Source organism: Mastomys coucha, unplaced genomic scaffold, assembly GCF_008632895.1.
Source record: "Mastomys coucha isolate ucsf_1 unplaced genomic scaffold, UCSF_Mcou_1 pScaffold13, whole genome shotgun sequence".
Taxonomy (NCBI): Eukaryota; Metazoa; Chordata; class Mammalia; order Rodentia; family Muridae; genus Mastomys; species Mastomys coucha.
This window is the reverse complement of record NW_022196895.1, coordinates 60,307,911-60,325,664: the sequence shown is the minus strand read 5'-3', so window position 1 is coordinate 60,325,664 and position 17,754 is coordinate 60,307,911. Positions and strand designations below refer to the sequence as shown.

General features: G+C 42.9%; 1 protein-coding gene across 2 annotated transcripts in view; it reads left to right on the top strand.

The window, feature by feature from the left end:
• The window catches only part of Fech (ferrochelatase), a 36,021-nt gene extending 22,792 nt beyond the window's left edge, over nt 1-13,229 (top strand). For both annotated transcript variants that reach the window (XM_031365869.1, XM_031365871.1), the window contains exons 6-11: nt 1,921-2,027; nt 5,734-5,832; nt 7,682-7,789; nt 8,267-8,431; nt 11,715-11,774; nt 12,226-13,229. In XM_031365869.1, coding sequence (XP_031221729.1) covers nt 1,921-2,027; nt 5,734-5,832; nt 7,682-7,789; nt 8,267-8,431; nt 11,715-11,774; nt 12,226-12,360 — 674 coding nt within the window. In that variant the 3' untranslated portion in view covers nt 12,361-13,229. The remainder of the gene's footprint in view (nt 1-1,920; nt 2,028-5,733; nt 5,833-7,681; nt 7,790-8,266; nt 8,432-11,714; nt 11,775-12,225) is intronic.
• Nucleotides 13,230-17,754: the final 4,525 nt, after the last annotated feature.

Below are 17,754 nucleotides of genomic sequence, written 5' to 3'. Positions count from 1 at the left end.
GGACTTGCTATGGTGGGAGTATTGGGTTCTGATGATGCCAAGGAACCTTGGTTTTTGTTGCTTATATTTTTATGCTTGCCCTTCATCATCTGGTTATTTCTAGTGCTACCTGCCCTTGCTAAATCTGACTAGAGCCTGTCCTTCCTGTGATTCTGGTTGTGTCAGAACTCCTCAGAGTCAAGTTGTCCCTGTGATCCTGTGACCCTGGGCTTGTTAGAGCACCTGGGAGTGGAGCTTCCTCTGGGTGTTGTGGGATTGGCTGCGGAGCTTGCGCCCAAGGTCTGCTCAGGGCACCAGCCCAGACAGACCAGAAGAAACCTGAGCCACTGGGCTGGCAGAGTTCCTGTGTGCCTGGTCCCGTTGGTCCCAGTTATACCCGGTATTGGGACAGATATTGTGTCCTACTCACATCTGATCCTGGACGTGTTCCTTAACTACTTCTGTAGTGTGTTAACTGTTGTCCACTGACACACAGGAGCTAATGTGGCTCACAGAAGCCCTCCTGTCCATCTGAAAACCACACCCACATGTGCAGTAAGATCTGATATGTATCAAAGATGGGATGCTTTGATCTCTATTGGAGATCATTTTTGACTCCCAAGCTTGGATTCTCTTACTTCATTATATCCCACTCATTCAAATTGAACCCATTGATTTTTTTTTATATACAAGTTGAATCTTAGCCTGACCAAACAGTTTAAGTTAAACTATATCTGTGTCCCAAGTAAGCTTTTTAAACTGGAAACTTAACTGATTCTTATGGCAAGAAACCCAGGGAACTGGTGATGGGCAGCACAGACATGTTGGAACTTGATCTGTGCAGGACTGAATAAGAGGGCCCTGTCAGGATTGGGTTCATAGGTCAGGATTTGACCCCAGTGCCAGCTTCCCCGGAGCAGGAAAAAGCTGCAGCTTCATTCTGCCAATCCACTGCTGGACTTTGGGTTGCCATGCTCACCTTTCATTTGGGAACACAACTTTTGTTAGGTTACTTGTTAGAGTGTAGTGTCTGCTTACTTGATTGAATTTTGTAAAAGTTGATTAAATGTAGGTAGGGCCTTTAGACCCCTCAATAGGCTACTTGGCCTACGGTGACATCTTTAGAAAGGGTGAGTCTGGAGCTGGAGAGATGGCTCAGCGGTTAAGAGCACCAACTGCTCTTCCAAAGGTCGTGAGTTCAAATCCCAGCAATCACATGGTGGCTCACAACCATCTGTGATGAGATCTGACGCTCTCTTCTGGGGTATCTGAAGACAGCTATAGTGTACTTACATATAATAAATAAATAAATCTTTAAAAAAAAAAAAGAAAAGAAAGGGTGAGTCTAAAGCTTTCCTTTGAATATGAGAAATATTTAACTTGTAATATATAGTGAAAATATCCAAAATGCTCCAGATATAGAATTATGCATATTCTAACACAGAGACTTGGTGAAATAAAACAGCTGTAAAGGAGAATAGCAGAAACTGGCTCCTCTAGAATGAAACAATGCAGCATCAGCATGCTGGGATAACAGCACCTTTGTGTCTGTCTTCCTCGCCCCCCACACTGCGTGTAATGAGGCCGATTCTGGCCACAATAGGAACGCTTTTCTTCACATGTTGTTCGTCGTCGTAAGACCCAGTCCTTGCAGGTTCACAATGGCTTCTATTGCATAAGCTCACAGCCCTCCCATTTCTCGGTAGAAATGGCCTCAGTAATCTTTGAAGGTCTGTTGAAATTGATTGCTCTTTAGTGATCTTCATTCGCAGGGTTGTTAAATCTATATGCATTTTAGAGTATTGAAAAGATTGTAATTAGACTGGGTTTCTCTATGGATGCAGCTGCCCACTTTGAACTCACAATTATTGCCTTGACTAGTCTGCGTTGTGTTTCCACCACAATCAAGTGCATCTACTAAACGGCTCCCTTGTCTTTCAGGCAGCAGCTTAAATGCCATTTACAGATACTATAACGAGGTGGGGCGGAAACCCACCATGAAGTGGAGCACAATCGACAGGTGGCCCACGCACCCCCTCCTCATCCAGGTGTGTATGCCCAGGGGCAGCCTCTGACCTCACAGCACCTAGTGCCACTCAGCTGCTCTGCTGGGGAGGCTCACTAAGCCTGTGCTCTCCTGCTGAAACTGCATGCTGGCATTAAAGCCACATCACTAGACTTTTCACTTACCATGAAAAATAACAATAAATTCTAAGGTTAAAACGATCAGACCCCTTCCTTTCTTCAGATTATACTGTAGCTCCACAGTTAGATTTTGAGTTTTGTATTTTTCAGTGACCAGAAGAACATTAAGGAGTATATAAATTTCTGCTAACTTATATGTCTAGATTGAATGACCAACAAATGACTTAAACCCTATATTTTAAAAATCCTTCAAAAACATCAAAGGATTAAAAAAGTGAAGGTAGCGTATAGGTACATGTTTGGAGACATGAAAGTAAACAACATTCTAATGGAAAAGTTTTCTACATCAAAAGAAAATTTTCATTTCTCCTGTACACTTACCTTTGTAATATTCTGTCAGTGGGTATTTTATTTTTGAAGAATCAGTTAAAATAGGCTGTCAATGGGTACTTTGATTTTAGAAGAGTCAGTTAAAATTACAATTCTAAAACCATTAGCTTTGAATTGGTGTTACCTTATTAAAAAAAAACAAAACATGAGAGGGAAGTTGGTTTTAAAAATGAATCCCGATTAATTCAAATAAGGTTTTGAGTCTGTAGAAGTTTTTGGTTTTGAGTTATTTTAGGTCGAGATATACAAAGTGGTTTGGATTTATTTTGTGTTTTATATACTTTGTTCATAAAGTGGTCTTTGACAAATACCTGCAATGATTGGCAGCTCTTAAACCTGTGTCCACTAGATGGCAGTAGACGGCATTGAAATCAGGCTGGCTTCCACAGAGTGGTGTCCTGCGGGCAGGGAAAGGGTTAACACTTGTGTAGAAGTAAAAGAGGTCCCCTAGGGATGGGTGTCGCTGTGGGCTGCACGCGGCGCGTGTCCAGCGTTCATCGTTCTCCTGGGTCCAGCCAGGGGTAGCTGGAGCGCCTAAGGCCCGGAATGCTGCTATTGAAGCTGTGACCGGGAAGGAGGGGTACTGCAGGTCTGAGCTGACATGTGGCACGGGAGCAGAGATCTGCACAGCATCTGCCTGCCCTGAGCGCGGGAGTAATTAGATTTGCATTAAAATTCAGCCCTTTGAAAGGGGGGAAGCAGAAAGATGGAAAGGTCTCTTAACGGAGGAAGTCTCTGTTCATAAAATGAAAGGGAATTTTAGAGGCATTTATCTGCCCTCCTGGCTGGTGTGATTGAAGGCTCTGAGAGGCCTTGCTGCTTTCATTTTGCACAGGGGCTGTGCACAGAAAATCCTGCAGATGGGTCTTCGGTGAGTTAAGCAGCACTTCTGTTTGCCCATGCCGCTTGAGTTTTGAAGATGGCTTAGTGACTCTTGCAAGCCCTGTGGAATTGTGTTCTTACTTGCAATTTTACAAGCTGAGGAAAGGAAAGGAGGGGGGCAATCCCCTAAAACTCTTACATGGACTCAACTAAGAAATGGGGCCTTAAGTCCCATACTCCTGCATGGCATCAGTACTAGTTACTCAAAATAGTCCTGTTATCACCTTCCCTCTAATACTGATACTTATCTAGCTTTTGGAGTAGTTGCAGTAAATGTCTGTTCCACATAAACTTTACAGTGGCTTCTTTATGTAGGTTGTTCTCTAAAAAAAATCCTTTATGAGCAGTCTTGCTTCCTAAACATTATGAGCACTATAAAAAATACAGCTTTTCCAGGCGGTGGTGGGCGCATGCCTTTAATCCCAGCACTTGGGAGGCAGAAGCAGGTGGATTTCTGAGTTCCAGGCCAGCCTGGTCTACAGAGTGAGTTTCAGGACAGCTAGGGCTACACAGAGAAACCCTGTCTCAAAAAACCAAAAAAGAAAAAGAAAAAAAAAACAGCTTTTGTGTGTGCCAAATGTTATCACACAACATGGAGATGAGGAAGGGAGAGGGTGGGAGAGAATGCCAGGTGCCTTCTCTAAGTGCCACTCTCTTCCTGAGGGTCTTTACTTACCAAAACTTGTGAGCTCTAGAGTGATAGAGATTTTAGGATTCTTAGGGACTAGTCTGGAACTTACAGTATTGACTGAACACTGATAGTATCAGAATGGCATCAACTACAAGCCTGTATGGTTCTGTTCTTTTCTGGGTTTTATTTGGAAATTATTTCTGACATGCAAAACAGCTACAAGATTATTAGTTAAAAGGATAATGTGCTGGAGAGCTGGCTCATTGGTTACGAACATATAACACTACTCCAGCTGAGTTCCTAGCACTGCATGTGCACGTGTGTGTACATGTACACACACTCACACACACACCCCCACGTAATTAAAAATAAAGCTACAGAGATGGCTCAGTGGTTCAGAGCACTGGCTGCTCTTGCAGAGGGCCCACAGTTTGGTTTCCAGCACGCAGATGGCCCCTTACAGCCATTAGTAGCTTTAGTCTTAGGGGGTCTGATGGGCTCTGGCTTCTGTGTGCACCAAGTATACACGTGATACACAGACATACACCCCCCCACACGAAATAAGTAAAATCTTTAACAATGGTACAGTGAACTGCCATCTATTCTTTACCTCTATTCATGTTTTATCTCACTTGACCTGTCGTTTACATGTTCTCTGTATGTGTATATGTGTGTATGTCTGGATAAATGTGTATGTGTGTGTGTATTTTTGAACTACTTGAGAACACACACACACACACACAAAACCTTAAGATCAAGGGTGTGCTCTTAACATAACTATAATACAAAATTCCTCAGAAGTTTATTTAACACCAATATCAACTTCTGTCTGATTCCCAGCCATGTTCCAGTTTTATCCGTTGGCCCATTTCTGTCCTTTGCCACGTTTTCATGTTTTCCTTATAAGCCCGACAAGGAATGATTCAAGTGTAAGATGAAAGAATGTCTCTTCAGATCTGGTGTTTCAGCACCTACCCGTGAGGATCAGCAAGTGCCAGCTAGAAGGGAGAGAGGGAGCTGGTCTGGCGGGCAGAGGTGGGGAGGCAGCAGGACCTGGATTCTAGTCCACATTCACACATATGGCCAGCTAGCCTCACATCAGCTGCAGCCTTTCCCCCTGTGTGTTTAATGGGGGCTGCACAGCCCATCATCTGTCATTAGGAAGCTTGTGAGGAGGGGGTGCTTCGGTATAGATCCTGGACTCGTGAGAAAGATGTCATAAAAATAGAAGAGTATTTTCTTATTTTTCTCCTATTTCTGGCTAATGTATTTTAATGTGATAGGCCTGAAAGCCAAAGTGGGGGAGTTTAGAAAGACCCCGTAAGCTGTTTTCCTGCTAGCGGAGCAAATGTGAGGCCTTAAAACAACCTCTCCTTCCCATCTGTGTTTCCTTTCCATCTGGAAGTGTGCCCTGCTCTTCCCGAGGGGAAGCAGCTCCTCCGCGTTCATTTGCAGAGAGCCATTAGTGAGCTTTAGAAGTTTCCCATCAAATTCCCTAGGCCCCTGAAACCATCGAGAGCCGTCTCGAAGCGGAACCAAAGCAAGGAGACTGTGATGTTTGCGTTTTTTTTTTTTTAAAGAGAGATGGGGTTCCAGATTTTGAAGACTGTGCTAAGGTTTTGGGTACACTTCTCATTTCTCAGATCCTTCTTCCGTTCTTCATTTTCTTCTCACTACCCTCTTCCCCATTCCTGGGGTTCCCACAGTGTTTTGCAGACCACATTCTGAAAGAGCTGAACCATTTTCCAGAGGAGAAGAGAAGCGAGGTGGTCATTCTGTTTTCTGCCCACTCCCTGCCGATGTCTGTAAGTAAGAACATTTTGTTAGTGGTAGAGGACCGGGTCGTTTGACTTTCTGAGTGTGTAAAATGGATCTGGCTCCATTCTCGCTCAGCTCAGTGCAAGCATGAGTTCTAAACTCCCAGCCTTAGCCTGCTCATAGCCTCACTTTCTAAAACCTCCCAGCAATTAATTCAGTGCACACTATCACAAATAGATCTCTTATTAATAGCCTTCTTTAAAACGATAACTAGAAGATTCATTCAGATATTAGAGTTTCTAACAAATGCATCCGCTAGGAGAAGCATGCTTTTGCCTGCTCTATGGAAGGAATACAATGTGCACTTTCACTATGCTGAGCTGTGCAGCCAGCTTTGCTCACACTAAGCCCTAACTCTGTCTTCAAGACTGAGCAGAAGCCAGTGTCTTCTAGGAAGCCCATACGGTTTCTAATTTGGTAAAACTAGGGACCACAGCTTGGCCAGAGAATATACAGCAGACAGCGTGTAAGTGTGTGATCCAGTCCATTGTGTTATATCATCTTGTCCATAAAATGTCACATCCTTCATGTGACATTTGCGGGTCACCCAACAACTGGAGCAGGGGCTGTTTCTAAGCCTGCCTGTGGATCCCAAGTCCCTAAATGGGACTGCTTTATCTGACCTCAGTGGGAAAGGGTGTGCTTAGTCCTGAAGTGAGTTGATATGTGGGGTTGGTGTGTGTGTGATGTTAGTTGAGGGGGGGTGTGACACCCAGAGGGGGACTTCCCCTCCTCAAAAGAGAAGGGGAAGGTGAAATGGGTAGAGGAATTGTGTGAGGGGATCCTGGGAGGAGAGGAAGGGCTGATTTGGGATTAAGTGAATAAATAAATAAAGTTTAAAAAAAATGAAAATTCAAGCCACACATGTGGGGAAATATTCAGTCATATAAATCTGACAAAATTTTGTATCCAAAATACATTGTTAAAATTACTAATACATGTAAATTAGAAAATGACAAACAAATCAATGAGAACATGAAAAAAAAGTTACCTCCTGAGTCACAGTGGTTACATTTCAGGAAACAAGGAAATACGGGACTTGTGTGCTGTACTTGAAAGGTCTTGGGCACAGTCCCCAGTCCCACCTACTCAGAATTAGCATCCCGTCCCGAGAACGCTGTTTTCCTAGCTACAGAGGAATTACATTTTCTTAGGTGTGATCGGTCTGAAACACATGATTAATGGGACCAGCCAGCCTCCGCTGGAAGAGTCAAGCCCTGGGCAGCTCACCTGAAGAGGCAGCCACTATGTTAGTAGCAGACAGCTTTAGGGAGGGAGTCCTCCCATTGGGAGCCTGCCTGTTTCATTTCCTTTCTGGTGTTATGCAAACCCTTTCGGAGGGTCTGTTCTGGGGGTGATGAGACCTGAGGTACCAGAGTGAAGCTCCAGAGAGGGCAGGCAGATTTACACTGGAACATCCTAGAGCTGTAATGGTGGGTCCTACCTGTAGTGGTTCTTGTTGTACTGTGCTAAAGGCAACCCTCTCATCCCTTCTACAATTATTCTTCTAATGATCATTTGCCTACTAGTAATGTCATCAGCTATTGTCCTAGTATTCCATTTCACCAGTGCACCGATTTATTGGGTGCCTACTGTACACATCAGATGTGAGGATGAAGTAGACAGACAAAGCCTTTATTCTTGTACAATAACAGGAAAAGATAATGAAAGTCTGGAGCCAAGGAGCTTCCCCACCAGTGCACAGATCCAGCTGTTGTTAGTTTGAAGGAGAGCAAGGGAGGGGTCTAGCCCACGTTCATCCTGTCCTTGTATAGCCAGTGGAGCTTGACATTCCCACAGTGTTGGTGACTGCCTATTATTTTGCCTCGACTGCAGGTTGTCAACAGAGGGGACCCCTATCCCCAAGAGGTAGGAGCCACTGTCCACAAAGTCATGGAAGAGCTGGGTTATCCCAACCCTTACCGACTGGTTTGGCAGTCCAAGGTAGGTAACTTGCATATATTTCAGGCCAGCATCTCTGGAGAAAGTCCATTTGATCCCTTATCTATAAATGGATATTTGGGCTCTTCCATGCCAGCAAGCTTTCCTGTAAATCGACTGTTCACTGTGGGCAGAAAGAACTCTGCAGAGAGCGAGCAGACAGATAGGGGAGTTGACAACTGGTAGGCTTGTGTGTCAGTTACTATCTGACTTTTAGCTTTAATGAAAGAAAGTGTTTATTTGTATCATCATGTCAGGCCAGCCTCCTCTAAGAGGATTCAAACCTCAGTATAAAAATATTACACCTACTCAAGGAGGTGTAATGTGACTCTCACCAAGATGGGCAAATGTGACTGTGCTCCTAGCTTGTGTTGGGCAAATGTGACTGTGCTCCTAGCTCGTGTTGGGGCCTGATAGTAATATGTTGTTGAGGTGTCAAGAGAAATGTTCCATTTCTGTGTTGGTCCTTCTTTCTCATAGGTTGGTCCAGTACCCTGGCTGGGCCCTCAGACAGATGAGGCTATCAAAGGTCTTTGTGAGCGGGGGAGAAAGAATATCCTCTTGGTTCCAATAGCATTTACCAGTGACCACATTGAGACGCTCTATGAACTGGATATTGAATACTCTCAAGTGCTAGCTCAGAAGGTGAGTGTGCCTGTATGGCTTCTCAGTCCTTATTTATTATGTGTAAGTACACTGTAGCTGTCTTCAGACACACCAGAAGAGGGCGTCAGATCTCATTACGGGTGATTGTGAGCCACCATGTGGTGGCTGGCATTTGAACTCAGGACCTTCAGAAGAGCAGTCAGTGGTCTTACCCACTGAGCCATCTCTCCAGCCCCAGATGGTTTGTTTTAAAAGGAAATTATTTTTCTACAACTACCAAACTATACCATTGAAAAAATTTCTGTTTATGGGGCTGGGTGTAGTGGCATACTCTCTTAATCCCAGCACTAGAAGGCAGAGGCAAGCAGATGTTAGGGAGTTCAAGGCCAGCCTGGTCTACTTAGTAAGTTCCAGGTTAGCCAGGGTTATACAGAGAAACCCTGTCTTAGAAAAAGCAAACAAAAAGAGGTAAGGAAAGCGAAAAAGAGAGAGAGAGAGAGGGAGAGAGAGACAGAAGGAAAGACAGGCTTTTGTATTTTGTGTGTTTATATTGTGTATTAATCATTTTGAATAATACTATTTATTTATTGTTATATATGAGTACACTATAGCTGTTTTCAGACACCCTAGAAGACAGAGTCAGATCTCATTATAGATGGTTGTGAGCCACTGTGTGGTTGTTGGGATTTGAACTCAGGACCTCTAGAAGAACAGTCAGTGCTCTTAACAGCTGAGCCATCTCTCCAGCTCCCTTGAATAATACTTTATAAATTAATTCTACATCAGCAGTAAAGAGGACATTTATGTCTTTATTAAATCATTTTGCCCAGTATCACTGAAACTAATACTTTGTTCAGGGTAAGTTACTGTACCGTCTGAAGGTGAAATCTTTAGTAGAAAGGGCTTATATATCTCACCAATTGTGAGGGGAACTGTTTATCCATCTATAATTAATTCTCTACACCTAATACAGTTCTTAGGCTGTTACCCTGTTTCTGGTTGGGTTTGTTGCATAGGAGTCTTTGACATTTCAGAGGAGCATAGAACAAACACAGAGCAGCGCATGCTGGAATTCTGTTGACCTCTTCTGTGCACTCACTTAATTAGCTGTTTGCTAACAAGTTGTGATCAATCTGACTATTGAAATAACAAATACCACTGTTGGCATAAGATGGATGTGACTTGTCATCAGGGTGGAGAAAAACCGTTGCTCACCTGTCCTGTAGCTTCTGAGGGCTAGCCTGCAACCTTCACGGCTTACTGCTGTGTTTCTGTGGGAAGTTTGGAAGCATGGGGACACAGGAAGTCCCTTTCTCCCTCTCATCTTGGATGAGAGCTCGCGGCCTTCCCATATGTGACTCGTGGAAGTCTGGCTCCACTGAAATCTGTTCCCTTTATGGGACTGGATGGCGGTGAGGGGCGGGGTGGAGAGTGGGTAGGGTAGGAACTGGAACCGGTTGTCTGGTGTGCATCTGGATGGCGGTGAGGGGCGGAGTGGAGAGTGGGTAGGGTGGGAACTGGAACCGGTTGTCTGGTGTGCGTCTCCTGTTATTAGTGTGTCTATGCTAGTCGCCAGTCAAACATCAACAAGTTAAGAGGAGCCTGTAATTTCTAATCACTAGGAATTAAGTTGGAACTGACAAAGATGAGGCCTCGTTGTTCTCATGGGTTTTACTTATAGACGCTTCTGTTTGCCCACCATGACTTTGGCTAACTGTAGACTTGCGAGAGAGACTTCAGTGATAAGAATAAGACTTACTTAGTATTGGATGTTTGAAAATGAGTTCTTTCTCTATGTTGAATGCTAGTCTCCATTCGTTTGTATTATAAGTGGAGGGCATTCGTTATCAAGAGGATTATTAGTGATTAATAAATGAATCCCTGTAGTGAGTAAAGAAAACCACGTAACTGTCATTATTTTAATATGAAAATATAGCATGCTTAAAACAGCTAACTTTAAAAGTTTAAAAAAATGTTTTACTCCAAAATAGAAACAACTTTTTGCCTTTGCTGATAAAAATAATAAAGTTCTCAGATAGTACCAAAGAGTGTCACATCAAGAGTGGGTCATGCTTCTCCTCTGACCCTCAGAGAGGAGGTTTGTTAAAGGTTCATAAAACACCTTCCTCTTCCTTAAATGTGTCTACTTTAATAATAATAGACTTTTCTGGTCATAACAAAATGATGTCTTAGCTATACTTTTTTGTGATCCTTATTTTCTGTTTTTAAATATATACCTTGGGTATACATGAGTAAATATAATCAAATGCCTATAGCTGTTTTTAGTAAATCTTGATTAATACTCATCTGAATGTTTTAAAATTTTTTACTATCCTATGCTGCATGACTATAAATCCTTTTGTTTTTTCCAATGATGTTCTGTGGACAGGTTCGTGGCTCTTGCCTCTTCCTAGCCCGCCTGCCCCTGCTGATTACTAACACTGCTGATTCTGTTGCCATGGACGCTTTGTGATTTTTTTTTTTTTTTAAGTAGAACCTCCATGTTGAGGTCCAGGTGTTTGCTGAATACCAATGGGTTTCCCGTGTGGGCTCCTCCTGTAAATGTCAGTCTAGAAGATAAAGCAACTGACTATGTGTGTCTCAGTGTGGATGGGAAAGAGATGATCCTAGCTGCGTACATAGGTTCTCTATTATCTGGGGATAGTTAACTGAGTATTATTTTTTTTTTTACAGGGGAAAAGAATGAATACTGAAAATATTCGTGTCTTTTTTCCTTAGATTTTTTTCTATATAAAAGTTTATTTTAAAATCCATTCTATTTTAAAATCCATTCTACATTGGATCCAATTTAAAACCAACATGTTTTAGAGTCCATAAGTTAATTTCCTTAATTTTAGCACATACTTAGGATCAAAGTAAATAGGAAATTTTACTTAAATTTCAGTAACATTTACTTAGATGAGACTGCAATGCCTGCACTAGAATAAGAAAAAAGGGCAGAGGAGGATGTAGGCTTGGGTCGCTCCTGACCCATCTAGCATGGTCTGTACATATACTACTGTGGGAAGAGCAGGGCCAGGGCAACCTAGAAACACCAGAGTGGCTTCTGGTAACCTGGTCAGTCTGCCCATCTGCCACCCGACCACAACTGTCATTCAGGAGCTGTCTGCGTCCATGCATGGTCAGGCGATGGGTGTGTGTGTGTGTGTGTGTGTGTGTGTGTGTGTGTGTGTCTGTGTGTCTGTGTATTTCTGCGCATTTATTCTTTTGCAGCACTTAGTGTTTTTAAAAAGAAGAAAAGGAAAGGAAAGAAAAGAAAAATAAAATGTGTCTATTTTCTTCCCATTCTCATTTGATTCAGTGTGGAGCTGAAAACATCAGAAGAGCGGAGTCTCTTAATGGAAATCCATTGTTCTCCAAGGTACCGCGGTGTTACAACCATTTTAGTAGAACACAGCGCAGAGTAGTCCTCTGAGAAACTCCTGCAGAATATTGGTTTTCTCACATATTAGTACATTTGGAGTTCCAATTAATTACAAAACTAAGAGTGAATTCCTTCTCTGCTCCTTCTTTCTCCTGCAGGTAACCCCAGTCTCCTTAGCTTGCCCACCTACAGCTGCCTAATTTAGTGTCTGCTTCTCAGTGAACAGCTGCAGTGGGTTGGGTAAGAGGGTCCATTGCCCAAAGTCTCCATTTTAACTTTGCCTAAGCTGACGATGCCCGCAACGGGCACTGTTTTACACTTCCATCCAGCTCAGTTTAAAAGAAACCCCCATCTGGAGCAATCTTCCCCAGGACAAGCTGAGGGCATGCATTCAGGGAGGGCCCCCTCTGATGTCTCTCCTCAGGTGGCTCTGTGCCCTGTCTTGCAGGCCCTTGCTGATCTGGTGCACTCCCACATCCAGTCAAACAAGCTGTGCTCCACGCAGTTGAGTCTGAGCTGTCCGCTCTGTGTAAATCCTGTCTGCAGGGAGACTAAATCCTTCTTCACCAGCCAACAGCTGTGACCCTGCCTGAGGACCCATGGGATTTGCAGATGTACAGCCTCCAGACACCTGCAGTGGGGACGATGGGATCGGAAGCCACGTTTGCCTGGAAACAGACTATGATTTCTCTCTTGTCCATGTTTTGTTTTGTTTTGTTTTATTTTATTTTATTTTATTTTATTTTATTTCTTGCTTCCCTATGTAGGCCAAACTGGCCTCCAGTATGCCTCCTGCTTCCATTTCCTGAGCGCTAGCTAGCATCACAGACATACAAAATTGTGTTCCTTGGAGGATGGACTTGAAATTCTTACTGAGATTTCTATTTTCATATACACGTACAGTGAACACACAACCATTTCTGGGATCCAAATATTCACAAATGTGAAACATCTGTCTACTGGGACCTCCCAGGAATGTTTTACATTTTTATCTTATGAGATGCACACAGATTCTGCACTTATTGCCCAAGACAACTTCCTACAACAGTATGGTATGGCTCCTCTGTGCTACCAGTGGTGACTGAGATGTTTACAGTCTTATGGATATAGCTAGAGCGTAAGTGGATATTGTGAAGTTAATGAAATATAACTTGTAAAAGAATTAGGCTGAATGCATAGCTTAGTATTGTGTGCTTGCCTGCAAGGCTCCTACGTAATCCCCAGCACTAATCACAAACATTATGTTGCCTACTCTTCCCCCGAGTCTGTGGGTATGGGGAATGAGTTGGCGTGGTCACTGTCTCTGCTTCTGTTGGCAGTGCATACACTGTCCACTGCCACTGTGGTGTCCGTGGACGTGTCTCATCCCCTCCCTGGAAACCGAAACAAGTGCCTGTTTCAAGAGTGCTGAGATTCCCCAGGCGCAGAGCCTAATAAACGCGTGGAAGTTCAGTCCTTGATGTGTATGCCTTCATTTGAGTCCGTGGTGCCTCAGGGAAGGGGACTCTGTCCTCTTCCTGTCTTCAAGGACAGTGCCACTAGGAAATACTACCGATGGATTTGGGCTCATCTCCCCCGGGAGCGGAGGGGGGCGGGCGGGGGCAAAGAACCTTCCAGTGCCATCCTGATCTTGGCTGAGTGCTTATTTTATAAAGTTGACTGTGTCTGATAGCCTTGAATTTTCTTCGTGAATAAGTCCTTATTATGAAAATTATATGGTCATAGACTAGGCCATTTGTAAAACACAGAGAAGTAAGTACTCTAATGTGATAAGTATCATTTTATTCTAATCTTTTCCGGAATGTGTGTATGTACATATGTACACACACACACACACACACACATACACACACATACACACATATATATATATATATACACACACACACATGCATATACACATATATATGTATACATATATATACATGCACACATATACACACATGCATACACATATATGCATACATACATATACACACATGTATACACACATGCATACATACATATATATACATACACATGTATATACACACATATATACACACATGTATATACACACATACATATACATGCATACATATATATACACATATACATATATATACACATATGTATATACACACATATATACACACATACACACATATATACACATACACATATACAGATACATGCACACATGCATACATATATATATATACATATGGACACATACATATATAATACATATACACACAACACATATATACACACATGCATACATACATATATATATACACTCATACATATGTACACATGTATATATACATACATATACACACATATATACACATATGTATAATATATATACACACATATGCATACATATATATACATACACATGTATATATACACATGCATATATACACACACATATACACATACATATATAATATATATACACATATATACACATACATATATATATAATCTTCAACATATTTCATCATATCAGCCTCCTTTACCCTCATAGCTAATTCTTGCCTGAATTTGTAATGAAATGTTATTCTAAAAATGTAAAAACTATGTCAAAGCAGAATCCAATCTTCTATATTCAGATTTAAATGGATTTGAAAGTCTTTGGGATCCTTGAAGGATTTGTAATAATCACTTTCTCTAAAACTTTGTTCTTCAAACAGAACGTTTCTTTGAGGTTTTTTTTTTCTGATAGAAAAACAGCTTATAAAATGAAAGCAATTAGTAGGATGCATAGATATTCTATACCCAGGATTTCCTGTTAATAGACAGTAAGCTTTAGCCTGTTTGATTTGTACTGTTTCCTGAAGTTCGTCTGAAATGACTGGACATGGGGTTTACTTTGTAATCCAGCAGCGAAGCCTGCTTTCTGCTCCAGGTAAGAGTTTCTTATGCCAATAGTGGCTTTCGAATTGGAACAGCATCTACTTTCCGTGTCTAGCTTGTCTTTATCTTCCTAAGGAAGCAGTCTATAGAGAAAGAACAAAGGTCTGAGCACTTTGGAATGGCCCTGTATCCATTCCATCACCTTTGGGGATTAGCTTTAGAGTGGACCGTGAGTGACTGTCCCACAGTGAACAGACATCTCAGGGATAGTGGCCCCTGTTGGCAGACAGCTAGGCTCACAGCCATTATCCCTTCCCCCATACCCTCTTCAGGGAACTTGCTTGTCATAAGTCTTGGCTCTTGAGCTGCTTTTCAGATGAAAACACATTGGCATGGGGATATTGCGGGAAGTGCCAGCTCAGGAGTCCCTGCCGGAGTATACGAAAGCCCCCCATTTGCCAAGCAAACACTGAATGACTTGTCTGGAACTGTATTGCTGGCACTGAAGTGGGAGCAGACTGCCCTTTGAGAGGCACTTACTGGAAGCACTGCCTGTGGCATCTTCAACTCCTGAAGATGTGATTCCTTTGACTGCTCGCCATAGATAGGTGAGGCTAACATACCAGGGTACTGTTTGGAAGGACAGGAATCTTCTTAGAACTGATGAGCCTTTGAGAGTTGTTATCCTGTTTGTCAGCTTTGAAGTACAAATGTTTGCCATCGTAATTAACAATGAACTACCAGTGCTGTCTTGAGCTGCTGTGTGTACAGACCTGGATGATTTTTTTTTTTTTTTTTAACTGAACCAGAAGATAGGTGAGTACTGGGAAGGTTCAGCCCACTGCGGTCATTGCTAGAGCCCAGGAGGATGCAAGCCCAGTGGAAGGGGCGCTCCCACAGGCCTGCGTGAGGGACATCTGCCTCAGAAGCGAAGGTACGTCTTCAGCAGTGAGTCAGTGTTGACAGTGGACACCCATGCTTTTAGATCTGATGCTTCCTCAGAGTGCGTCAGCTTACCTAATTCAGCAGCACCGAGTGAGACTATTTTCATCATGTCTGGAATTAGTTTGCAATTATCATCTACGAAGAAGTGGGTTTTTCTCCATCTCAGGGTGCCCAAACTAAGCCTGGCGACAGCCCTGAGGTAATATTAGGGCTTCTACGTTTTCAGACGATCTTGAAAATAGATTTCCTTCTCTTTCTCTTGAAGCGGTAGAATGGATCATCTAGAGTAAAGTCGCTGCACTTGGTCTCCTCCTCTACTCTGTTCTCATACTTTGGCATTTAATCCAAGAAGCCACAGTTTAAGGTACACATTTGCTCAGTGTGAGTAGATTTACCTAAACTTATCACACCGTGAGGCAAGGGAACATACTGTCCCAAACGCCCAGCAGGGCCACCTGAAAGACCCACAGCCCGCTCTGGGTGAAGATGGCTGTGTAGTACCTACAGTTGTAGGCTGCACTGTTTACTCCCTTGTTCTAGGGAGTGAGCATTTGTGCTGCTTCCTCTGGAGGGTCAAACATGAGCTGCTAGCCATTAGAAAAACAGCAAGCAAGGCTATGTTCTCTCTGCTCTCCACCACAGCCGTGATTCCTGCTTTGGCTTCCACGCAATGATGTCCTATGACCTGGAATTAAAAGCCAAATAACCCCTTTCTCCCTACAGTTGCCTTTTGTCAGGATATTGTGTCACAGCAACAGAAGTGAGACTTAAGACAAGCATGCTGTCATCTCTGGCCTCACTGCCAGTCTGTCTGAATCCTGAGAACAGCACAGACTGGGGCATCCCAGTCTTGCGGGAGGAAGAAACTCATCAAGAAGACAGAGTTGACACCACAGTGGTGCCGTCGCTTACAGTCCTTCAGGTTTTCAGTTGTTCTAGCAAAAGGGAGATGCGTTTCTCAGAGTAAGGCATAAAGATGGCTTTCACATTTCTAAGTTTAAAAAAAAAAGCTTCACTGGGGGGTGGTGGCACATGACTTTTATCCCAGCACTTGGGAGGCAGAGGCAGGTGGATTTCTGAGTTTGAGGCCAGCCTGGTCTACAGAATGAATTCCAGGACAACCAGGGCTACACAGAGAAACCCTGTCTCAGAAAAAAAAAGAAAAAAAAAAGCTTCACAAATATTATTCATACTTCTCTTCCAATTGCCTGATTCTTAGGGAGTCCCCCCCCCTTGGTAATTCCTCCCAGTCCCAAAGGTTTTCAGTGACATTCAGATTACATTTATAGAGATCAGTGTCACAAAATTTCTGAGTACATATGCCACGTAGATTAAAACAGAAGTTGAGGGCTGGAGAGATGGCTCAGTGGTTAAGAGCACTGACTGCTCTTCCGAAGGTCCTGAGTTCAAATCCCAACTACTACACGGTGGCTCACAACCATCTCTAATGGGCACCTGACACCCACTTCTGGTGTGTCTGAAGACAGCTACAGTGTACTTCCATATAATAATAAACAAATCTTTTTTTAAAAGTTTAAAAAATAAGATAAAACAAGTTGATTCAGCTCAAGAAGTGGATCGCTTCCAGTTAAAATATTGAATGAGCTCCCTAATTATGTTGTGGTTTCCTGCGCCTACTTTGTAGAATGCCTGGGGCTAACTCAGACCACAGCACCTGGAAACTTCTGATGCTTTGCCAGGCTCCCTCCAGCTGCTAATCTACCTTTGCCTTCACCTTGTGCTCCTTCTATAAATGCGTTTCTTTGGGACAGTAGAAAGTGTTTAGAGTCACCTAGCGCTGGCTTGAGGGCTGGGCGCCCTTGAGAAGCCGCCTGCTTTGCTGCCGCTTGCTGTGTATCTTGTATGGAGGGACACTGGGAGTCATTTGCCTCTTGAGACCACAGCTGTAACATTTTAGGGTTAAGGAAGGGATGCTCTTGCTTTTTACATGGAAGTCTCCCTACAGGAAAAGGTTGAAGAAGATGATTGTACAGTCAGATAGTCAGTTTTGTACAATATTCTTTAATAATACTACATGGTTGTTTTTAGCTGAGTTATTAGCCTCTGTTTTTAGTGCAATAAATTAGTCTATAGTGGGCCATTGTTATAGAATGTTGGAAGTACTTTTTTCTTTTTTTTTTTGGTTTTTCGAGACAGGGTTTCTCTGTGTAGCCCTGGCTGTCCTGGAACT